The sequence below is a fragment of the Triturus cristatus genome, chromosome 12, assembly GCF_964204655.1.
Source record: "Triturus cristatus chromosome 12, aTriCri1.1, whole genome shotgun sequence".
NCBI classification, from domain to species: Eukaryota; Metazoa; Chordata; class Amphibia; order Caudata; family Salamandridae; genus Triturus; species Triturus cristatus.
In genome coordinates this window covers 577,420,867-577,446,986 of record NC_140595.1, presented here as the reverse complement: position 1 = coordinate 577,446,986, position 26,120 = coordinate 577,420,867, and the positions used below count along the sequence as shown (strand labels likewise).

At 42.8% G+C, this 26,120-nt stretch overlaps 1 protein-coding gene across 1 annotated transcript in view; it reads right to left on the bottom strand.

Annotated features, from left to right (window-relative positions):
- The window catches only part of LOC146776290 (neural-cadherin-like), a 567,428-nt gene that overhangs the window by 487,498 nt on the left and 53,810 nt on the right, over nucleotides 1–26,120 (bottom strand). Inside the window, exons 2-3 of the mRNA XM_085637108.1 lie at nucleotides 3,952–4,149; nucleotides 1,824–2,049 (exon numbers count right to left, since the gene is read on the bottom strand). Of these exons, the coding sequence (XP_085493234.1) occupies nucleotides 1,824–2,049; nucleotides 3,952–4,149 (424 nt within the window). The remainder of the gene's footprint in view (nucleotides 1–1,823; nucleotides 2,050–3,951; nucleotides 4,150–26,120) is intronic.

Below are 26,120 nucleotides of genomic sequence, written 5' to 3'. Positions count from 1 at the left end.
TCCCCTCTCCGGGAGGCTACGATTACTTGACTACCGGGAGAGCGAGGTAGCGGAACCTTAATTCCCACAGTTTACTTCTTTTAGTTAATGCATGGGCGACAGGCACTCTGCATTGTTTGTTTGCTGGGCAGTTTGAGGCCCAGAGTGCAGGGAAGCAGGGAGGAGGGCTTTTGGGTTGAGGGGTGTTAGTTGTTGTTCAACGTTCAGAAATGGCGGCATTGTCTCTTAATAGACAGGGTAGGGAACTCCTAGTACACAGATATGCAACAGCCCACAAACTGGGATAAGGGCCTTAAGCTCCTCAACTGGAATGTTAATGGTCTGGGGGATAAAGTGAAGCGATGTATTGTCTTACATCACATCAAATGGCACTCCCCGGACATAGCGTTCCTCCAAGAGACACATCTTGTTGGTAATTCCTGCCAGGCCATGAACAGGTGGGGGTACAAACTTGTGGCATACTCAGGGTTCACTTCGGGTTTCAGAGGGAAGGGAATCATGCTCAAAAAGTCTTTCCCACTATCGATACAACACAAATGGACGGACGGCTTGGGGAGATATGCGGCTTTCTCCGGGCAGTAGGAGGGCAAGGTACTGTCGCTGATGACTGTATATGTCTCGACTATCTTCCTGTAACGGCTCCCCAGATCAGCAATGTTAGGGAGGTGTAACACTTAGCGAGGGATATATCAGACCACTCCCCCATCTGGGTTGAATTAGTCTTGAATGACAAATGGGTGGGCAAGATCGAGCATAATAAACCTTGGTATCTGCGAAACCCGGCGGTCTGATGGGCTCTCCTTCGAGTTATAGATCACTATTATTCGGAAAATACAGGATCGGTCGCATTGCATCAGACTCTCTGGGAGGCCTTTAAGATGGTACTAAGGGGACAGGCCCTCTCACTAATAGCAGGTGTTCGGAAGGAAAAGGTGAAAGTCCAAGTGAAAACAGATATCCTCTGACTGAAGGGTGAGCTGGACAAAGAGGCCGCAGATGATATACAGCACAAACTCAAACTCAAGATGGAGAAATACAGGGCCATTGCCACAGACATGGCCAAAACCCTAGGCATAGAAAAGGAGGGCAGGGTCTATGATTTGGGCGATAAAGCTGGCAAGCTCCTTGCCTTTCTTGATAGAAGGGACCTGGCTAGCCACCTGGTTCCAGAATTAGTAGACGAACAGGGGGAAGTCATAACAGACCCGCAGGCAATTGGGAAAAAAAAAAGAAGAGTATGTGGTTTGTCAGCAGGGCTCACCAGATATATGATTCGCTCTTCCCTCTCTCCTATGTTCAGAGGCATTGGTCTCCCAATTTCTCATGAAGCCAGTCTACATTGGCCCAAGGCACTCTAATGATCACTTAAGCTTCAAGAAAATACAACAGATTCTGACTCCAAAAGCCCAGAGATTGGCCTCTGCACCTTCCTCGAAGCACCTTGGAAGGTCAGAGATGACAGTACCAAACACATCCATCAGTCTCTCAACCACACACCTAAGTCCCATCAATACCTGCAAGCAACAAAGTCCTGGTTTACAATGCCTAGTATTGGGAACATTTCTTCCTCCCTGCTAAGGTCAAGTATTCATTCATGTCACATAGAAAATTAAGAAGATTTCAATGATGTTTATCCTATGCATTGACTTGTGTCTGGTTATAATTCTTTTTCAAGTAAGCTAAACACTCTTCCCTTCACTTCATGCCTATCCTTCGTGACTCATATTTACATTTACCAGTAAGCCTTTTGTGGGTGATGTAGTGACTTCACCACCAGGTAAGTTGTGTACATCGTAAGGCGGAGGCACCCTAGAACTACTTACGTTTCTCCCTGTGGTGTGTTTTCAGGTACGTGGACAGTATATGTGGCATTTCTGAACTGAGGTGGCCGAAGTCCAGCGATGACAGATACAGAGGCTGGTGGTCCTTTTTTGCCAAGCTTATCAGAAGCTTGCGCCGTTAACAAGTATTCCTTATTCTTCTCCAATGACAGAACCGTTGTATGGATCCAGCCAGTATTTCTATCAACTTCAAATCTCCCTTCTCCACCTGATGAGAAATCGACCAAAAGAAAACCTTACAGTCAACATTAATTCTGTCGACCGGCCATGAGATGAAGTAATTTGCATCCAAACCTATCACAAATGGTACATATTAAGTACACTAAAGTAACACTGAAATACTTAAGAACAACACTTAATAATGTGAAGGCAGAACAACAGGATATAAAGCAAGATAGCGTGTAGCCATGGAAAAAGGTAACTTACAACAGTAAATGTATGTCAGAACACGGTTGGGCAACCAATGTGTCCTCTATATACATTTACTCAACTCTACTAAGCATATCTCTCGCTTATGCACGAATGACAACCATAACCACTGGCAATTGATTTAACAGAAAGGCTAACCTTTCTACCCATTGGGTCCCTCTTAAAGGTATGGTGGCAGAAACAGATAAGATTGAGTGCATGAGTCATTCGGCAGAGGCATAGGATGTGCTCCAACAAGGTGGTGGCAATGGTTTATGACAAAGTATAAGTGACCAGCACTATGATCTATGCAATAGTTCTAAGTAGTGGTTTAAAAATAGGGGTTTCAAGCAGAGGGGGTAACTTCACAGATACATCATTCCAGTGAAATATGAATTTCTCTCATTGGAAGCCTGCTCTCAGTCTGATTCACTTCCCTTCTGCTAACTAGTCTCTAAGAATGACAGTACAATTAAGTAATGAGAGCCCCAAAACACTAGGTTAAGATTTTCCATTGTCCTTCAATAGTAACCATTCTCTTAAAAACGAAAAAGGATGACAAAACCTGAACAGTCTAATTGAAATCAGGGCCATTGTTAGCTTAAACATTCGCAAAAAGCCCGAATTGCAAAAATCGGGCCATTTGCGATGGCAAAAATGCTTTTCCTGGTGTACAAGCACCCAAACTGCGATTCTCTCGCTATCTGAAAGGGGCTTGTTAGAGCGTCCGTGTTATGTATCAAGATTTTGTGACCTAAATGCAACTCAAAGTTGGTGGTAATGTATTCGCAAATTGGAAGGGACCCCTTCCCCTTTGTGAATGTTGAAAAAATATTTTTTACGTACCTCTGCCTGCTCTTAAACAATTAAAACAAAACGTTTAATTTTGTATTGTTGAAACACATCCCGTTTTCCTTTAAGGAAAGTGGGTTGCATTTCAACAACAAAAAACACCTTTATTCAAAGGCAATCACAGACATGCTGGTCTGCGGACCTCCTCAGGCCACCTTCCTTGTGATGGCAGGCATTCCCAATGGGTCGCAAACTGAAACCTTCCTCATTAATATTCATGAGGTAGGTCGATTTGCAAACCCACTAGGAATAGCAAGTATGAAACAAAAAGTTTCATACATAAGGAATAGCGATTCAGATAAAATTGCTATTCAGAAGTCGCTAATCCTACTCTTTGTACCTTTGGCCCGTAGAGAGCAGCTTCATAAATCTCTAACTTCTACAGGCAAAGCAGGTTTTAACTGAGCTAAAGGTGTTTTTACAATCCTGTAAACAACTGGACCCCATAATTTCTTTTTTTTACCATAAATAAGCAATCAGTCCAGTATTTAATTTACTGTTTCAATAAACAGTTACTAGTTTGTAAGAAAACATATTTGCCATGCTAACTGAATCATAGTACAGAACAAGTAACATATAATATGCTCAAGTAATGCCATCTCGAGGATTAGATGTAATTTACAAAGCACTTGGCCTTTGACCTCTTGGTTTATTGTCACCAGAGATCTTAAAGTACAGTATAGTGCCATATTGCATGCTTACCCATTATATAACCCATTATATATCAAATATATGTGTATATATGTGTGTGCGTGTAAACATATACCTCCAACGTTATATGGCACTATACACAACCTACTCACTCCGCCTAAACCCTCCATATTCCAAGGCGACAGTAGCAGGAGCTTACCTTCCAAGAGAAAGTACTCAACTTGTCCATGCTCCCCTTCATCCGCATCTTGGGCTAGAAGCTGGTAGACCTTGGAGCCACCAGCAGCCCCTGGGGACACCACGGCCAAGTACGGGAAGGGCGCCATGGTCCATTCCGGCGCATTGTCGTTCACATCCAGCACCGTAAGTTGTAAACGAATTAAGAACCAGTTCATACCTGAGAGGAGAAAGGAAACTTTGAGAAAAAACACTAACCAGGCGAGCTAACAAAATTTAAAATAAAGTTTAAAGACATTCAAATACTTTAACCAGAATAACCACTGTCCCAAAAGCATGACTAAACACACTCAGAAATGATATCTTGTAGTCCAATGCACAAATGATACCTCGACAAAGTAATCTATGAAATTTAGCTACAGGTAACTTTTATACTTTGAGATTGTCATATTAACCGAATATTGAACCACATTTGCAACCCATCCTGCCATCAGAGGTGTTTCAACTTGTGTCACAGCAGACATATTCTACATTTATTTAGTAGAAGTGATAGCTGCATACCTTTTTTCATGTTTGTACTACAGAATATATGTATAGACTCAATACACATCCATTAAGCTCTTCTTTTCCTCTAGTAGGAAGTTAAAAATAACACATTTCTCATTAGTACACTAGGCAGTCAACCCCACCTCAGATGTTTCTATATACACCTGTATCGAAAGGAAATCTTTATATCATCAAAAGCTGAAGAGCTCACATTTTAATTGTGGCTTGTTTAAATGTAGGTCCTGTGCAAATTTTTACAGAAGTTTAAGATGAGTTTTGGCATGCTAACGTCACAGGAGTAGTTTATCTTCTCATACATGGTGTGATGGTTACCAAACACTAACTTCACGTTTCTGAATCACTGACCACTTTTATCGAACCCACTTATCAAGCCAGGATTTCTTTTTAAGTTTAAGCAGAAAAATCACAAGGGAATAAACACCGAAATCGCATAAGATACGTTTGGCAGAAAACACTGCTTAGAGTCATTTTTCAATCGATAAACAGAACACTAGTTAAAAAAAAAAAATTTTCCTCTGGAGTCTTGGACACACCAAATGGGTGCTTTTCCTTTAACTATTTTCACATCAGTTCGCATAAAAACCTCACAAGCGAGCTGACATATATTCAGGGCGGGGCTGGCCAGAGCAGGGGGAGGAGTGGTTTCCACTCGCAAAGTGCACATGACTGTTTGGCCAGCCAAACAGTCATGCGCACTTTGCATCTTCCCCACCAGGCTGCATTACACAGCCTGATGAGAAACATGCAAAGCCTCCCAGTCCCCGTCTGAGCGCCGAACCACAGCACTCAGGCCAATCACAACGTGGCATTGCAGCATTGTGATTGGCTCAGGGGAGCCTGGGAGCCCGGGTGCTTCCTGCTGCCCAGGGAGACAGGAAGAAAGAAGAGGACAGAGGAGAGATAGCGGCCGGCCAGCACAGGTAAGTTATTATTTTCAATCCCCCGCCAACACCCCACCACCCCTGTCCGGTGTCAAATGATGGCCATGCCTCCTGGGTGCCCTTGAGCTCATCCTGGGCACCCGGTGTGCAGCATAGGGACCGCACGGGGCCTTAAGGCCTCTGCAGTCCCAGCCGGCTTGTCTGCAGTTAGGGAAAGAGATGAAACCTCCGCTTCCAGTGGGGGAGGGCACTTTGACAGCTCCTACCTGCTGAAACTGGAATGTTTGCCTTTGATTGGCTGGAGCTGTGAGCTCGGCCAAACAAAAGCAAACAAGCTATGTCCCGGGGGGGGGGGGGGGGGCACCTCGCCACATAGCATGAGCCATCCCAGGGGGGTGGTGGTCCGCAGGGCCATAATTGACTCCAGGATGGAGGCCAGTTGGACGCCCTCTTTAATGTTAATTGTACCTCCCGGGAGGTGGTAGTCCGCGAGGCTTGGAGGAGTCTGTGCACACCCCCTATTCATTTAAGGCCCCGGCGAGGTGCTGGTCTCAGGGGCCTGGGGGGATCCGTGAGGCTTGGTCACATTTTGAATTAACCTAAGCTCTGGTGAGGTGGTGGCCCGCAGGGTCAGGGTGTCACATAACCCCCCGCCATAATTTTAACATAAGCTCCAGCGAGGTGGTGGTACCCGGGGACTAAAAATACACATGGATGGTAGCCACATGCCAACCCTCCTTTAATTTAATTAAGGAGGCATGCCCCTGGGACCTGGTAAACCCAGGGCTTTATTAAAAGCAAGCACAGGTGCAAAACCTGCACCCACCAGGCAGGAGCAAAGTCAGATCCCGCTGCACCCAGGATGGGTACATGTTGGGGGGCCCTTTGGCTTGCCCCACAGTAAGTCTTCCAAGGTCATTAAATCCATGACTCTAGGAGAACTTACTATATTTTTTTAAGCACTCCTTGCTGGAGCTCTATGCTTTTCAGCTAGAGAGCAGAGCCCCCTTGAGGTCAGTTTTATGACTGCACTTTGTAGCTTGAAAATGTTAAAAAAGACATGTTTCTTAAATAAAGCTTTATGAGATGTATAAATGACAATCGCTTTAATTACACATTGATCTGTGTGAATTCATTAAATATACATTTTTATTATAATTATTGGTCACTTTTTGACCGAGACAATAGGTCCATTTTTTATATGTTGATGTTTTGAACCTTTGACAAAGTCAGTAGCTCTGCCTTACTTAAAATGACACCGCTTTTATTGAGCCATGAGCACCAGGGGAGGTTTGGGCGCCAGGATGCGCACCCCACCACCACTCTGCTTGGCTTGTGTGCAGCGGGGGGGTTATACAACGTCGGGTGTGGGCGCCATGCTAGCCCCCCCCCCACGCTGCACATGGCCAAAGGCTATGCGTAGTGTGGGGTTGGATGACTACGAGGGGTTGGACGGCCCCGCATCCAACCCCACGCACCGCATGGTAGAACACCATGAGCAGTGTGGGGGTGGCTGCCTGCCAAGATGACTATAACTAGTGAACTTCAGTGGTTATGATAGTTTAAAACAACATGTTTAAAATGCCATTTTCCCCTAACTACAACATCCCTTTAACCTTTGTTTTTTTTCCAGTGAATGTATATATAATACAATAATACTGCAAGACTGAAGACGGAGCTGGACACTGCCTAGAGCCGACAATATTTTAGATACGTTATATATGTAATGTAATCATGCTGTGGAAGCAGACAGCATTGGAGACTAAATAGAGTGGACAATATTAAGCATATGTGAGATCTCTAGTGCAGTCATAGTGCGAGTGCAAATATAGACCTTGAGACTGATTAGCATGGACAATATTGCTGGCACTCTATCTAATGAAACTGCAAGAGCAAATACAGAGCTGGAAACTCAGAAGAGTGACATTACATGAGATGAGACGTTACTGCAAGCGAAGACAGAGCAGGAGATAAAGAGTGCACAGTGTTGTAAAAAAGGGTTTCCCAAAATATGGGTAAGGACCAATTTTTGGAGGGTCGCAAAAGTCCCAGCAACAAATAAAGCTGCCCTTAAATTCTGTATTCATCATGTCATGTTTGCTGTGCTTCAAAGACAGAGGTCAAATGTCAGGCTATGTCTTCTGGCAAATTGCTGCTTGTTTTAACATGGGGATCATGTTTACAAACTCCTCTCACTTTGCAGTCAGAGTAAAGTGAAATATGTGACAATCTTGCTGGGGTACATGCAGTGTGAAAGGAGAGACGGCGGGATGTAATTTTAATGAAACCCAAAACAAAATGTAAATACCTATAAATGAACTGTACACATTCAGAAGTTAGGTAAGCAAAACATGAAGTACATTTTGTTTTGTAATTCTGAAGTGGGATGGAAACAGATTTTAATAGGATTAAAACAAATCAAGACACTTTAATTGGTGATGCACAAATAATAAATATTAACTGAAACCCAACTTCCACACATTATCATTTATGTGCAATATAGTTATATCAATAAAACTGTATGTAAGTGTAATGGCCATTCCAATGGAAAATGTGGTGTCTGTAAATGACAGCGCACTACCACACAATGCTTTAGTTACATTAAAACAAATTGCCTGCCTCATGTCCATCGAAGCTAGGTGGGTCACAAAAGTTTTCTGTTCTAAAAAGTCTGGGAGGCACTGATCTAGAGTATATTGTGTTGCATACGCTATACATAAAAGAATCATACTGCAAGAGCAAAGTTAGAATTATCTTCTCGCCTTTGCATTTAAGATTAAGTGCGGCTTTAAGCCATCAAACCCTGAGACGTGCAGCTTCTTGCAAATGTTTTATAGTTCTACTGTGTGAGAAAACAAGCTTTTTGGGGGTTTCACCCCCATTGTCTGCTCGATTTCGACTCGTCTGCACTGGTGTAATGGCTCTGAAATGCCCTGGGACCTGCTAATCAGGACTCAGAGCATGTGCTCTGACCTTTAAAAAGGTGCATGGTGGATTGGCTTATACCCACATGGCATAGTCTAGCTTACTTGTAAGTCCCTAGTATATGGCACCTGGTGTACCCAGGGCCTGTAAGTTAGAGTACCCTCAGAACCTGTAGCACTTGTGCCACCCTGAGTAGGATAAGGGAAAACATGGCTCCCACTCTGCTACTGCAGACGGGGAACAACCTTTACAACGCAACTTTTACAACGCACTGCCATTACAACGAAACTGTTACAACGCAAATGCATTGACAATGCATGCCATTACAACGCAAGTCTTTACATCGACTTGCACTAGATGGCGTGCTAACATTAAAAATAGTGTAGTTTACTATCCAAACACCTTCCCTACTGTTACGTGGACTGGAGTTAGAATAGTAAATTACACTTTTTTAATGTTAGCACGCCATCTAGTGCAAGTCGATGTAAAGACTTGCGTTGTAAAGACTTGCGTTGTCACTGCATTTGCGTTGTAAAAATTTCGTTGTAACAGCATGCGCTGTAAAAGCATGCGTTGTAACATCATACATCCCTGCAGACTGGATGGGCAGTTAAAAAAACTGCTCACTCGCATTTGACATTCAAGATAATGACATATCCAAGTCTCCCCTTTTTAATATATATATATATATATATATGTATATATATATATATATATATATATATATATATATATATATATATACTGGCGGTCGCCAGTAGATAGTTATAGTTACAACCTAGTTTCCATAGGAAATCTCAAAATTCTATTTTGAATAACTTTGGCGCCGGTTGACGAATCCTCACGAAATTTTCAAAACTAATGGGGCGCTCCGTTCAGCTCCTACCCTGAAAGTCTCGGGGTGATTCGTCAAGCGGGCGCCGAGAAAAAGGGGGGTCCCAAAACACGTTTTCCCCATGCATTTTTCCATAGGACCTTTAGACGCAGCTACAGCCCGAACGGCTGAACAGAATTACGTGGAATTTGGCAGAGAGGTAGCCATAAGGTCAAGGAAGTGCCTTTTGCAGGTCTGGTGTAAATCTGTTCAGTAGTTCCTGTGAAAATCAAAAGTAAAATCATATACATATCTGGGCGGAGCCTAACCACACATCTCATTGTGAGATCTGATTGGCTGTCAGCACTTCATCCAAGAAGTGTTGGCAGCCATCTTGGGACCAATATACATGATAACACCTCATTAAAAAGCATTGCAGTTAATAGAAGGTTTTAAGACTTTAGTTACATTATAAATCATTTGTTGATTGTACCATACTCATTTTAGGAATTGTGGTATGTTCTAAGGTGATTTTACCATGTGAAAAAGCCTTCTGCTGGGATATCATGAATCATGTTTGAGAGAAAACTATTTTCACATGCTTTTCCCACAGAGGTTTGGAAGGTGATCTATAAGCTAAACTGAGAGTATATTTTCTGTAAATTCACATTATCTTTCTCAGTCATGTGAGAATGAAGTCTGACATTCTCAGTAAAACATGTACATCCAACAAGGGCAGAGACTGTCAGTTGATTCCTTTGTGTTCTACTGCAGCTTCCCAGAGTGTTCCAAAGAACAACTAGAGCGCTAACAGTCTTACTTATGACAAAGGTATGGCACACCTGAAGCCATCTTGATTGGAATTAAGTGGTAACATTTAAAACATTTAATTTAAAAAGGAACAAAATGAGAGGGTTCCTTTTGCCATAGAATGTATGATTAGTGCTGCAGAAAGAAAAATTAGGGCACATTTTGAGTGACTTCACAAATCCTATTCTATTTCATTAAAGAATTCTGACATGCAGACTGAAACATGCACTTTCAATACCAGCAGCAGACTTCCCTGGTGAGCAGTAGCTTTACTACAGTGATCTAATGAGCGACTAGAGTGCTAACATTCTGAATTTATGGCAAATGTGTGACACATCTGAATGCCTTCTTCATTGAATCAAAGTAAAAAACTGACAGTATGCCTACTGAGGAGACTGCAGTAAATGAGGAAATTAGGAATCTTCATAACAAGGTTCCCAAGATGGCCACCAGAGACAAAAGAGCCCAAATGTAGCACAAATATCACCGAGATGTAGCCCAAGTATAGCCCAATGACAGAAATCCCAGAGTGTTTTAAAGAACAACTAGAGCGCTAACAGTCTTACTTATGACAAAGGTATGGCACACCTGAAGCCATCTTGATTGGAATAAACTGGTAACATTTAAAACATTTAATTTGCAAAGGAACAAAATGAGGGGGTTCATTTTGCCATAGAAATTATGATTAGTGCTGCAGAAAGAAAACTTAGGGCACATTTTGACTTCTCAAATCCTCTTTTATTTCATTAAAAAGTTCTGACATGCAGACTGAAACATGCACTTTGAATACCAGCAGCAGACTTCCATGGTGAGCAGTAGCTTTGCTACAGTGATCTAATGAGGAACTAGAGTGCTACCATTCAGAATTTATGGCAAATGTGTCACATCTGAATGCCTTCTTGATGGAACCAAAGTAAACAAGCATTGAAAATGCAATAGGTCTCGCCCTCGTTTAAGTTAAAGCAATTCTGTTGATAATTAGGTGGCTTTTTAGCTTTGCTTTTATTAGTGTTTTTCAAAATTTCATATACATACCATGCATATGTATGCATATATGTATATGTTTGCATGAATTTATATTTATATAGATATGCAGATTATATGTTTATATATGTATATCTATATATATATACACATACATATATAAATGCATATGCATATATATGCATATATATATGTGCATATGTGTGCATGTACAGAGAGGTAGAGGTGTATAGGTAGAGAGGTAGAGGTAGGAGTAGAGAGAGAGGTAGAGAGGTAGAGAGTAGAGAGCGAGTAATAGAGAGTAGAGAGTGAGTAGTAGGGAGTAGTAGAGAGTAGTAGAGAAAGTATCAGAGAGTGAGTAGTAGAGAGTAGTAGAGTGAGTAGTAGAGAGTGAGTAGTAGAGAGTGAGTATTAGAGAGTGAGTAGTAGAGAGTGAGTAGTAGAGTGAGTAGTAGAGAGTAGTAGAGAGTGAGTAGTAGAGAGTAGTAGAGAGTGAGTAGCAGAGAGTGAGTAGTAGAGAGTAGTAGAGAGTGAGTAGCAGAGTGAGTAGTAGAGAGTAGTAGAGAGAGAGTAGTAGAGAGTGAGTAGTAGAGAGTAGTAGAGAGTGAGTAGTAGAGAGTAGTAGAGAGTGAGTAGTAGAGAGTGAGTAGAGAGTGAGTAGTAGAGAGTGAGTAGTAGAGAGAGAGTAGTAGAGAGTGAGTAGTAGAGAGTAGTAGAGAGTGAGTAGCAGAGAGTGAGTAGTAGAGAGTAGTAGAGAGTGAGTAGCAGAGTGAGTAGTAGAGAGTAGTAGAGAGAGAGTAGTAGAGAGTGAGTAGTAGAGAGTAGTAGAGAGTGAGTAGTAGAGAGTGAGTAGTAGAGAGTGAGTAGAGAGTGAGTAGTAGAGAGTGAGTAGTAGAGAGAGAGTAGTAGAGAGTAGTGGAGTAGTAGAGAGTGAGTAGTAGAGAGTAGTAGAGAGTGAGTATTAGAGTGAGTACTAGAGAGTAGTAGAGAGCGAGTAGCAGAGAGCAAGTAGTAGAGAGTGTGTAGTAGAGAGTGAGTAGTAGAGAGTGAGTAGTAGAGAGAGTAGTAGAGAGAGTAGTAGAGAGTGAGAAGTAGAGAGAGTAGTAGAGAGTGAGTAGTAGAGAGTAGTTGAGAGCGAGTGGTAGAGAATCAGTAGTGGAGAGTGAGAAGTAGAGAGTAGTAGAGAGTGAGTAGTAGAGAGTGAGTAGTACAGAGTGAGTAGTACAGAGTGAGTAGTAGAGAGTAGCACAGAGTGAGTAGTATAGAGTAGTAGAGTGAGTAGTAGAGAGTGAGTAGTAGAGATAGAGTAGTAGAGAGTGAGTAGTTGAGTAGCAGAGAGTGAGTGGTGGAGAGTAGGAGAGAGTAGTAGAGTGAGTAGTAGAGAATAGTAGAGAGTGAGTAGTAGAGCGAGTAGTAGAGAGTAGTAGAGTAGGAGAGAGTGAGTAGTAGAGAGTGAGTAGCAGAGAGAGTAGAAGAGAGTAGTAGGGAGTGAGTAGTAGAGAGTGAGTAGTAGAGAGTAGTAGAGAGCGAGTAGTAGAGAGCGAGTAGTGGAGAGTGAGTAGTAGAGAGTGAGTAGTAGAGAGTGAGTAGTAGAGAGTGAATAGTAGAGAGTGAGTAGTAGAGAGAGAGTAGTAGAGAGTGAGTAGTAGAGAGTAGTAGAGTGAGTAGTAGAGAGTAGTAGAGAGAGAGTAGTAGAGAGAGAGTAGTAGACCGTGAGTAGTAGAGAGAGAGTAGTAGAGTGCGAGTGCTAGAGAGCAGCAGAGAGTAGTAGAGGGAGTAGTAGAGAGTAGTAGAGATTGAATATTAGTAAAGAGCGAGTAGTAGAGAGTAGTAGAGAGAGAGTAGTACAGAGTGAGTAGTATAGAGTAGTAGAGTGAGTAGTAGAGAGTGAGTAGTAGAGAGAGAGTAGCAGAGAGTGAGTAGTAGAGTAGTAGAGAGTGAGTGGTAGAGAGTAGGAGAGAGTAGTAGAGTGAGTAGTAGAGAATAGTAGAGAGTGAGTAGTAGAGCGAGTAGTAGAGAGTGAGTAGTAGAGAGTGAGTAGCAGAGAGAGTAGTAGAGAGTAGTAGAGAGTGAGTAGTAGAGTAGTAGAGAGTGAGTGGTAGAGAGTAGCAGAGAGTGAGTAGTAGAGTAGTAGAGAGTGAGTGGTAGAGAGTAGGAGAGAGTAGTAGAGTGAGTAGTAGAGAATAGTAGAGAGTGAGTAGTAGAGCGAGTAGTAGAGAGTGAGTAGTAGAGAGTGAGTAGCAGAGAGAGTAGTAGAGAGTAGTAGAGAGTGAGTAGTAGAGAGCGAGTAGTAGAGAGTGAGTAGTGGAGAGCGAGTAGTAGAGAGCGAGTAGTAGAGAGTGAGTAGTAGAGAGTGAATAGTAGAGAGTGAATAGTAGAGAGAGAGTAGTAGAGAGTGAGTAGTAGAGAGTGAGTAGTAGAGAGAGAGTAGTAGAGAGTAGTAGAGTGAGTAGTAGAGAGTGAGTAGTGGAGAGTAGTAGAGAGTAGTAGAGAGTGAGTAGTAGAGAGTGAGTAGTAGAGAGAGAGAGTAGTAGAGTAGTAGAGAGTGAGTGCTAGAAAGCAGCAGAGAGTAGTAGAGTGAGTAGTAGAGAGAAGTAGAGAGTGAGTAGTAGAGAGTGAATAGTAGAGAGTAGTAGTAGAGAGTAGTAGAGAGAGAGAGTAGTAGAGAGTGTAGTAGAGAGTGAGTAGTAGAGAGTAGTAGCGAGTGAGTAGTGGAGAGTGGTAGAGAGTGAGTAGTAGAGTAGTAGAGAGTGAGTGGTAGTGAGTAGTAGAAAGTAGTAGAGTGAGTAGTAGAGAGTGAATAGCAGAGAGTAGTAGAGAGTGAGTAGTAGAGCATGAGTAGTAGCGAGTGAGTAGTAGAGAGTAGTAGCGAGTGAGTAGTAGAGAGTGAGTAGTAGAGAGTGAGTAGTAGAGAGTGAGTAGTAGAGAGAGAGTAGTAGAGAGTCAGTAGTAGAGTAGTAGAGAGTAGTCAGTCAGTGTCAGTCAATGTCAGTCAATGTCAGTCAGTCAGTGTCAGTCAGTCAGTCAGTGTCAGCCAATCAGTGTCAGTCAGTCAGTTCAGTTCAAAAGCTTTATTCGGTATGTAAAAATACAACCATATAAGCAGAACAAACATTTAAAAATACATATTAGACTAGAATGTCTTATACACAAGGCATAACAGAAAACCATATTTAGCACATTGTTAAAGTGCATAGTGCTTCCTTGAATGATACACAATTAAACTTAATCTTCCAACAAGGCATCCACATTATATTTATAACGAGGTGCAGATTCCAGGTAAATTATCCAATATGTGCAAATATACAAAAGATGCTAAATATGGTAACAATCCCATATTACACAATTCATCATAATTTTACTTCAAGCTACAAAGTTCATATCGAAGTCTGAACGGTATCTATATATACAAAGTACGTGACCAGATAAAATTAATCGGCGCAGACTATAGACTTCCTAATATTCATGCATTTAAGCACATAGGATGCCACAAAAAAACAGGTGTCAGGGCTTTCTAGAGTTGTTAGGAACTTCATTGCTGATTTAGTGGAGCGTATCTTATTTTTTAAAAGGATAGGTTTTAAGTAAAATTTCCTAAAATGACAATAAAATTTACAAAACAATAAAAAGTGACAGCAGCTTTGTTTTGACATATTGTCACAAGGACACAGCATATTAGATTTGATCTTACTATCTGGGAAAGAGACTAGATGGTGCACGATCCCAAGCCTAAAACGGGTTAGGACAAATCTATGTGAGTTATGAGTCACGATCGCAAGGTATGTCTGGAAACCTACCCTTAAATTCAAATCGAGGTAAGAAGCAACTGTTGTTAGATTTTTGGACTGATTTTCTCTAGCCAGATTCTTAAATGCTAGGAACTTAGATTTTATGTCTTTCTTTGGTATCAGTGCAGCTGCTTCGGGGTTCAGACGAATATTACACTCAAACAGAAGAATAAACCAGTGGTAAATATAACTCAACCAAGGTATACGAGATAGATTATCAAGTTTCAAGCAATCCTTGATGATTGTTTGTGTGAATACAGTCTCGGATTTGGACCAGATAGAACGCCAAAGAAGCAATGGGCGTAATGCGGCTAAGTCCGCGATAAAGTCAATACCGGCCTCCATATGAGTTAAGATGTTGGGAGCCGAGGATGGGGCACATAGCAGTTTCTTCAGGAACTTATTTTCGTCATTCTGTAAACCATTAACAGAATGATGGCCCCAAACTCCTGCCCCATACAAAGCAGATGAAATACACCTAGCTTTGTAAATAGCCAGCATGTCTTTCACACTCCTTTGCCCTAGCTTAGCTGCAAATCTGAAAATACTACTGGTGTTTCTGTTCATCTTTAACCTCACGTTCTCGTCCTCGTTCGTCCATTTCCCGTTGCCTGCGAATGTTATCCCCAAATAACAAAAACTATTAACCGGTTGAATCTTCACTTTATCAATGAAGAAGGAGGAATTGGATTTCACCCTCTTTCCACAGGTCATAACAAAAGTCTTACTTTTATTAATGATCAGTTTCCTCTCTTTGGTAAATAGCACAAATCTATCTATGAGGCGTTGCAAACCATTCTGTGTTCGTGATAAAAGAACTGCATCATCTGCGTATAATAAAATAGGGGTAACGCTGCCGTTGATCAGGGGGGCGTCTGAGGATAGTTTGCTTAAAATCGAATCAATTTCATTTATAAATAATGAGAATAAAAACGGGGCCAAAACGCACCCTTGACGAATCCCTCTTGCAACTTTAAAAAAAGGTGTACATTCTCCCATAGGACCATAGCGTACTTTACATGAAAGGCCGGAGTATAACCGGGCCAGAAAGAAAACACACTCTTTGGGGGCTCCGAGATCTAACAAGGTGTCCCAAAGGATGTTGTGGTCTACAAGGTCAAAGGCGCTGCTTAGGTCTGCGAAGCAAAGGAAAAGATTCCCATCCTTTGCAACGGTATATTTATGTATTAGGAGGTCTAAATTAATACACTGTTCCAACGTCCCCAGACCTTTCCTAAATCCATATTGCGCCTTTGAAATTATCGTGTTATCCTCAGCCCAAGTCTCAAGTCTCTTTAAAATTATTCTACTCAATATTTTTATCGATGCGTCTAATAGAGAAATGGGACGGTAATTACTTGCCTCAGACCTGGATCCCTTCTTAAAAAGAGGAATAATTATTGACTGGCCCCAGGAAGTTGGCATCTGACCCTCCGCTATTGCATTAAAGAACCTGGTCAGGATGGGTGCCCACAGATCTAACTCGGATTTATACAAATCCAGCGGGACTCCATCCGGGCCAGGTGCCTTTCCGCCCTTGCTATTGCGTAGGCCTTCGTAAACCTCATCAAGACCAATATCTAAAGGCAATCTAGGCCAAGTATACTCGTTGTCCATTTGGGGGTCTAAAATTAACCTATCCGGATTAAAAATATTTAAAAAGTGGTGCATCCATGATTGACAGTCGACATGAGAGGTTATTTCAGGCACTGAGTCATTTTTTAAGAAAGGACTATTTATGGTCTGCCAGTATAACTTACTATCATTTGTTTCAGCCGCACAGCTGAGATTGTACCAAGCCTCTTCTTGGAGAGCTTTTTTCCTTTTGGTAAGCGATGTTTTATAGACAGAACGACAAGTTTTAATTGCTGTACAATCACGTGGTTTAATGCTCATCGCCTGTTTTAGGGCGTGAAGAGCATGTGTACAACTTTTATCAAACCAACCAGTGTTGATTACTCTTTTCCCCTTATACGATTTTGTGAGTAAATTATCAATTGTTTCATTAATAGTACATAGGTGGTTTAATATAACTTGCGGATGTACCTCGTCGCTAATACAATAGGTTATCTCCATAGTACACTTTCTTAAAACCTCCTCCAACAACTCATGTGGGACAACCTTTGTCCATTTAATCCTAAACCCATTGGGTCTTACAGCCTCGATAAAGTTAATACGATTGTTAACATCCATGTTTTTGGGACCCCGACAATGCAATGATAAGGAGATGCTGTTATGATCACTTAAAATTTGCTCATTAACACACAAGTTGGAGTATGCACAATCGTTGGACAGTAAAATGTGGTCAATATATGAATTAGCTCCTCTTCCAGTAAATGTTGGACAGTTAACGTTGTTACTATTCTTCGTGCAACTTAACATATCCAAATCAAACTTTGCTAACATCATGTTAAGGGTAGTGCCATACATACAGTGTGGGAAGTGTAAACAATCATTTCCCTCCATGTTACCACTTTCCCTTGTTAGGCCACATGAATTACTCGAGGCACGAGGACAAGGACTTATATTAAAGTCACCCAACCAAAGAACTATAGATTGGTGACCTGTAACTGCCTGTGTCCTCTCAATTTCTTTTTCAAGCTGAGTCAGGATTTTACCTCTGTCGGCAGTGAATACATTATTATAAAAGTTTATCAGCAACAAATCTTTCCCTTTGTCAAACTCTAGACATAGGACCTGAGAATGGACATCCACTGAGACACAACTTTTGACTTTGCAGGATTTTAATTTAGTGGATATTAAAAGCAAGAGACCACCTTTAGCTCTTCCTGCAATTGAACTCACTGCATTCAAGCTGTGTGCTAAATATCCCTCAATAAAAATGGGTTCCTCACACCACGTTTCCTGAAGACATATTATATCGTACCCTATATTAATAAAATCCTTCCACAAAGGGGAGTCTAACTTCCTCTTCAGACCAGCAATATTCCACGTAACAACGCGGTAACCTGTATCAAGATCACACTTAGCCCCTATATGATCATTTACTGGGTCTACCAAGGAAAAGTCTGGATTTAAAGAAGGATCTACAATGGTACAACAATTCTGAGTCTTATTGATTCCTGTGTTCTCCAAAACAGCTTCCACCCTATTAGGTTCAGATTGAGGTGAAGGGGGAACATTCACTACTTTATCAGAGCGGACACCACTAACTGATTTCTCATTCGTGTTCTTAGTGTTATCGGACAGTCAGTCATTTTCCTCCAATGAGGACAGGGCAGAGTAACGGTTGAAGAGGGGGATGGTATAGTCCCTTTGCCTACTGAATTCCTCATTAAACTGTATATTCCCTCTATTAAAATACTGCGGGGCTCTTGGTGGCAAAAAGGGAGGATAACTAACCCCACCCCTAGTTAAACCGGGTTCATACAGCTCAATCTGTTGGGGCCTTGGCAATTGTGGGCCATCTAAATAGCTATAAAAATAGCCTAAAGGCCTAGCAGAGACCAAGTTAACTTGGTTGGGTAGGGAGGCGGCTCTTAAGAGGACAGTTGCCACGTGTTGTGGGTATTTAAAGTTAACAAGTATACAGTCCCCTGTGGTAGTTTTCCTGCCTTCTCCTATCCAGCCGACTCTGCGGGTAGATAAAATATCTTGCGACAATGCCAACGGAAATCCACAATTTTTGTTAAGCCAGGCAAGTGATTTGTTTTTTAAAGAATCATGAGATTCCTGGCTAGAGTTAGGCATGCTAGAGTCTACCTCCGGGACATTAATCAATACCACTGTATAAGGAGCACACTGTGGTGGGAGGTTAACGATATGGTTTCTCTTGTGTTTAATATGCCCAACATCTCCCCTGGCTACAGGCTTCTGAATATTACTTGAGCATGTATGTGCAGAGATTACTTTTCCTGCTGAAGTGGCTGTTGTAGGTGGCGCAAAAACTGATATCACAGTGGATGGCGCATCCATAGGTCGACTTAACGGACCGCTGACCCCCAATCCCAGAGGAGCTCCCGTGTTATGGGTACCAGACGGATGCAAAATAGGTTCCATGGCACCCTCTGTGGGCTTATGGACGGTAGGGGCCGAAGCGGCAAAAACGGGGGTTAACGCGGGGGAGGATCGTTTTTCATAAGAAGCCAAAAGGCCCTTTAAATTATCTACTTCTGCTGAGACTACGTCTAATTTTGCCAACAAAGGACTAATTATAGACTCTAATTTGGTCTCAAAAATTGAAACCAAATGTCCTATTGTGGCTGCATGCAGAAAGACCCCCTCAGTATTATCATTAGTCCCTGATATTTCTTTGGACGACTCCGGTAAAACCCCCCTTCCTTGTTGAGCTGGTGCTTTCCTACACGCCCGTGTTTTCCTCTGCATCGGGGAGGGGGTTAGGGTAGTTTTAGAACAGGATGCTGTAGTCGGTGTGATAGAAGAGTTCAACTGGGAAGTGGGCTCATCAATACTTCCAACAATATCCGTAACAGAGAGTACATCAGCAATCCCATCAGCACTGTCTGTATTAACCGTACTGCTATCAACGGGTATTTCAGTATTAGGTGCTAATGTGTCCATTAGGGAAGTTTCTAGGTTAGATCTGCCCAATGAAAGTCTCCGATCATTATTAATCTTATTTACAACTTTTACCAGATAATTGTCCATTGTCCTCTTATCCCCTGCACCAGATTGATTGGACGACTTGGATTTCGACATGAGTGTAGACATATACAGTGACTTTTAAAACTGGTATTTTTATAGGACTGTTCACTTACAAATTAAGCGAAGATCACAGGTCCGTGGCCCTGCCCTGCCTCCTCCTGCCCCGGACGGCCACAGACGGCCCGCCCTCTGCCCGGGCTCAGCCCGGCGCCGCCCGCGCGCGTCCCGCGACGCGGAGGAAGCAGCGGGCTTTTAGTGCGCCTCCGGGCGCGTGGATGGCGTCAGGCGGGCGCTGGGGCGCCTGGGAAATGTAGTCTCGAGGGAGACCCGGTATGCAGAGAGCGCAGGAGCCCGGGAGCAGCTGCAGCAGGGCAGGTGAGTAAAAGCGCCAGCAGGGACCCAGCTACCAAGTTCGCAGGTCTCCGTTGCCGAGTTTCGAAGTTTCAGTCAGTCAGTGTCAGTCAATCAGTGTCAGTCAGTGTCAATCAGTGTCAGTCAGTGTCAGTCAGTCAGTGTCAGTCAGTCAGTGTCAGTCAGACAGTGTCAGCTAGAGCAGCTCTGCTGACCTGGTTCTCTGGCTCTAAAGCAGCTCTGCTGACCTGGTTCTCTGGCTCTACAGCAGCTCTGCTGACCTGGTTTTCTGCACTCATGATGCACGCACCCGACTTTGCGAAAATATATTTAAAAATATTATAAGTTTCTTATAAGTACAAATATATTATTTTGATGAATATCTTACATAATCTCTTGCCTTAATATGTATATTAAAGACACATACATATCATTTTGGAACATACATTTTTTTTGCGGGAGTCGCGCACCCAGCGCGCCCCAGCACGTATATGATGTCACGCGGGACCCGCAAGCGCGCAAACATCTTGTACCATAATGCGCATGTGTCGCGAATGCGCGGGAGCAGGAGTCACAGACTGGTCGCATACCAATCGCGCATATCACGTGATATTAAATGTATATGATGTAACTGAAAAACACGCAGCCGTCGCACACCATACGCGGATCCTTCATGACTTTTCTAAAATGGCGGCTAGAATGCGCGCACCCACCGTGAAGTGTACACTTTGAGTGCGCGACTGCGAAAAAAATTGGAATTATTTTTTTAAAGAAAATGATATAAATATATTAAAATAAAAAATGAAAACAAGAAAATTAATCAATATTTCAGTTTTAATTAAAAAATGTTTTTTTGCAATTTTCAGAAAAATATATGTTATTTAATGAATACAATATTTATAAATAAACAGTTAAACTGTAGAAAATCAGTACAAAAAATAGATATAACTACTATCACACTTAAAAGTTAGCATTTAAAAAACCTTTGAAATTCACTGAAAAAACCATAGGTTTCACACACGTTATAGTTACGAATTAGCATTTAGAAAACCTTGCAAATTCACTTAAAAAACCATAGGTTTCACACATGTTATAGTTAGCTGGACATTTCACTCGTAAAAAACCAATGAAATTCCCCCGTTATAGTTAGTGCAGGCAACTATAACTCACGCGACCGCAATCCTCTGCTGATGACGTCAGATATAACATCACTGATGACATATGTCTTTCTGAAAAATAAATATTTGTAATATATGTATAGCGAAAGATTAATGGAAGAAGACATGGGTAAATAAGTGTCTAAATACAGTGACGTCATCAGCAGAGGATTGCGGTCGCGTGAGTTATAGTTGCCTGCACTAACTATAACGGGGGAATTTCATTGGTTTTTTACGAGTGAAATGTCCAGCTAACTATAACATGTGTGAAACCTATGGTTTTTTAAGTGAATTTGCAAGGTTTTCTAAATGCTAATTCGTAACTATAACGTGTGTCAAACCTATGGATTTTTCAGTGAATATATATATATATATATATAAAGTCACCCCTAAGGTAGGCCTGTTGATCCTGATAGCAGGGTGCTGTATATTAAAAGGTGTAACATGTAGATTAACATGTTCTAACACTAAAAACCCCAAATTATTGTTTTTACTGTGGAAAAAGCAATGAGCCCTTATTGGTGAGTGTAGAGTTACAGGTTGACCCCCTCAGTACTGCTAACGTCTGACTGGGACTACTAAATTTTGTACAGTAAGGTTTCAAAAAACATCAGTGCAGTAAATCTGATTTAATGGTTAAATTGAATTTGATGTCACTGGTGGGCAAAGTGCAACTTTAGAAGTTGCCATTTTAGTGGTCCAAGGTATCCAGTGCCTGATTACCGTTGCACACAAGGACTGCCCTCACAGATGGCCTTCTGCCCTCCTGGGGAGACATGTGAATGACTCCCAGGAGAGGACACAATGGAAGCCTGCGTGGGGAAGAGTGGTTACCTCTCCCTGGTAAGAGGACAAACGGGTGTTGGCCCAAAAGGCTAGCTTCAAAGGTAAAGCCACATTTGAAGGGCAAATGGCAAACACTTGGGAGAAGGGCTGCTCTATTGTTTAGGCAGACAGGATGGCACTAGCGACAGAGAGGGGAAGCCAGTTTTGAAACTGTTTTTTCCGGGGAGTGTAGACCCCTGGTAACCACACCTCTCGGTTATGGGTAGGAAGCTCTGCACACCAAGAGAAGGCTTCTGCCATGTTGGGAGTGGGCAGAACAGAGAATTTTGAGATAGCTAGAGGCAACACTTCAGAGGAAGTAGTCATCAGGAGGGAGGGAACCTGGTAGCCCATTGGCTAGTAACCGCAACCTCACCTGAGGGCATTTTTGTGGGCATAAAAGGACACCCATGGCACCCATAACTCACAACTTATTGGACTGGATAAGTCAACCAAAGAAGGACTGCCCTGCTGCACCAAGGACCCGGTGAAGAGAGGCTGCACCAAAGTCAACTGCACCTGGTGGCTAGCAAAGGAAAGGGACTATGCCTGTAGCGTCCTGCTCATTTAGATTTCTGAGTCCAGCCGAAGTGAGAGACTCCAGGTGTCAGTTGGCTGAACTTCTGTTCCCAGCAGAGGCCCACAACAGCTGATGAAGGCCTGCTGGGGCAAGTTGGTAGACTAGAACATTGTATCACCAGCCCTCGCCACTGTGCAGCTTCAAGGACCAGGACCCAATGTTCAAAAGTTGGCCCCCAGTCTGCTGGACCTGGTAGAGCCATCAGAGTGCAGTTTGGCTGCCCAGAAGGCAATATAATACCAGAAGAAGGGAACCACTAAAACCATTACACCCGGAGACTTGTAGCCCAGTGGTGACTGGACTTCTGTCAAGCTCAAGGGGACTTCGAGGGATGTCAACCTCCGTGACCAGGATCACCTCATCAAGCCACGGTCTGAGGAAGATCCCCGCCGACCGCTCAGCATCTTCAGGATCCCGTATGCCTTGCATCAGGACCACTCCATAGAAGTCAATGGCAAGGAGCCACTAACACTGGAACTAGTATGGAGGCTGCTTCTTTCATCAATGTAACTGTTTCTGTGCACTTTTGCTGGTCCTCCTAACTAACTCTAAGTAAGTGCATTGATAAATACCCACATTTGTCTTTGAAAATTGGCAAATTTGTTGATTTTGCCAATGCTTGTATGTGGTTAAGTAAAAAGTGTTGATTTGCTATACCTTGTAAAGTCTGTCTCTCCAGAATGATCCAGCGGATCTTTTTCATTTTCCAGTGGATCCAGTGGATCTTTTTCATTTTGGTGTCAACAATAATATACCAATCTACTTTTTAATATTTAGTGTTGAATTACTTGAGAGTCTCTTGATCTCTTCTTCAACTGTTTTGGTGCTGTTTAAATGCTTTACAGTTCTTTTGTGCAGCCTGACTGCTCAGGGCAACAGCTACCCAGGGTTGAGCTAAATGTTTAACCAACTAAACCTACTGGTCCTAAAGGGGCCGGTAAGGGTTGGTATGTATATTACATGGTGAGGTCTCACAACCCCATCATATAATACACCCCATTTCCTCACATCTACCATATGCATTTTTATGTACATGGCTTTCCACATGCGCATAGTTCTAGTTATTTAAGACTAATGATTAACAATGTGTGCTTTTATGAACATCACTGTCCTTTGGCATCTGTGTAAATATGTTGTGAAGCAGGAATATGCTTTGTGTTAACTTACATGAAATATGTATAGTTTGTTGTGTTTAGTAATTCGTCCCTGGATGGGTGACTGCGCACCAGCTTCAGAACAGTAGGTGGCAATTCTTTGTGGCTGGGCATTGTGAGGCTGTGATAACTGCACTTCTGAGGGTGTCTCACATAGTGCTGTTATTCAAGGAGGGTGTCGCATAGCACTGCACTTGTGAAAGCATTCCACTTAGCATTGAACTTCATGGAGTATTCCACATAGACCTGCACCCCCTAGAAATGTTACATATAGAGCTCCTCGCCCATAGACGTTCTCCATATCACTGCACTCCTAGGAGCACTCCACATGGGGCTGCACTTCTAAGCACACAAAAAATCAATGAACTGAAAGCTTGAATCAATCTCAGCCGCTGGTAATTACTCAGGGGTGCATCACAGTTCATCGCTATTTCGCACTCCATACCACCTCAGTTTTGACCCAGCCATATGCAAATTAGTCTTGACCCTGCTCCAATGGGAACAGCCCAGCTCAAACTGCTGGCTTCCCTGAACTAGAACACAATCAACCCAAGACCAGTTTCACCCTCATTAGGGCTCATCAATCGAAGCGTGGTTCATGTGGCAAACTTTACCCGACTAATGAACCCTAATAAGGGTAAAACCCGTTGTGGGTTGCTTGTGTTCCGGTTCAGGGAGCACTTGCCCTGGCATGAAAAGTTGACCTTGACTGCAAACTATCAATTGTTCTCTCACCTTTCTTTCTATCGAATCTCTATCAAATCTCTGAGAGTAAACTACTCTAAGTTGCATGCCTGTTTACAGGTGTAGTAGGTGCCAGATCAATGCAATTACAATGCAATACAATATAGTCATATATGGACACAGGCTCAGGTACATGACCATCTCAGCCGTGAAACAGGTTGCGACTCATAATGAAATGCAAATGTCACAGTGCCAGGAAATAATCTACACCTTGTATATATTTATTCACCCCCATATGGTAAAGATCGTTTACCATGAATACTTTTCCCTGCAGGGAATTACAACGCGCTCGATACAATGAGCGCGTTGTAACAACGCATACCCTTACTCCGCAAGTCGGAACAACGACTTGTGGAGGGGGCAGAAGGTGTTGGATTTAAAATCCAACACATTCCCTACTGTTTCACATACTGGAGTTAGAATAGTAAATTATACTATTCCAACATCCAGCGCCACCCCTCCGCAAGTCGTTGTTACGAATTGCGGAGTAATGGAATGCATTGTTACAATGCGGTCGTTGTAACGTTCGCGTTGTAATTCCCTGCGGGGGAAATAAAAGTGGAAAAAAGAGGTATATTCAAGCACTGAAGGCCATGATAACATTGATGTAGCACAACACGCACATTGTGTGATTTTGAGAAACATAGCTGAATGACTGTTAAAAAGTCATAGCAATAGCACATCTTATGCATGAACACATGGTGAGAGGGAGAAATACCCACCACTAAAACCTTATAGCACAGACACATTGCAGTAGGTCAAAGCAGTAGGTTCGGGATCATCCAATTTGGCTTACCGACTGAAGAAGACAGGATGAGAGGTCCCATCCTGTGAGTAAGTCTATTGATGACTCTGAGAAGCAGGGGTCCTGGCCCACAGGTAGATCTGGGACTTACCCAATCCTATTAGGCTGGCAGTCATGTGTGGCCCGCCCATCACCAATCAGTTTGGGCTACGTGGAGACCCAATACAAGGCAGAGAGTGTAGGATCACCATGGAAGTGCTTAATTTGAGGAGATGGTTTTAGGTGGGGCCCACCGGCATTCATTTTTGGGGACCAGCACTCAGTAGCAGCTGGTGTTAAGTCGGAGTGGAGGGGTGGGGTGAAGGGGAGTATGATGGACGAAGAAAACCATAAAACTAAAAGTAAAAAAAATAAATACCTGCTGCATCGAGCCCGCAAAACGCCGCTCTTCTGTTTCTTCCTCCTGCAGCATAGGCTCACAACCTCCCCTGCGGCCAATCCTGACGCTGCTCTAATGCATGAGAGCAGCATCAGGATTGGTCAGAGCGCCCTCGATTTGCGCTCCCAGGGAGACTGAGAGCCTCTGACTGGCGTCTCCAGCCCAGCAAAGCAGCTGTGGTTGGAGAAAGCTTCACTGCGCATGACGCAAACCGTCATGGTCACTAAATCATAGTGCTAACCACTCTCCCTCCTGCCTTGCCCCGCGATGGCCCTAACCCCAAGCCTCATTCAATGGAAGAAATAAAACCGATAATAAACACGTTTTATCATCGTTTGAGAATTTTGAGGCTGGCGAGTGGCAATGCCCCTCCGCCAGAGTGGAGAAGCCGCCCCTGCCAGCACTTATTATTCCTTATCAGCCTTTGACCCGGAGCAAAACCGTGAAAAACACACAAGGGGGAAAGAAAGAAGGAGAAAGAGAAAGACAGAAGAACTGTGACAAAGGGAGAAAGCTTGAACCTACAAGAGAGATACAACGACAGGGATTGTCTGGTGGGGGATGAATGAGACATGAGGTGGAATTAAGAGTATGTAGACTTGGTATTTGGCATGCGACATACAACAGCGCTGGCGGCAACTTCTGAGCAAACGTTTATTTATTCTTTTACAAATTAGGCACTCTACCAGGGCCTTGTGCAGTGCATTGCTCGTTGGGGTGCAGGTCCTTCCAAATCCCACTCCCTCTAGGGCGGTGAACAGAGGTCCCATTAGAAAGAGACAATGGAGCAGGAGATCTGAA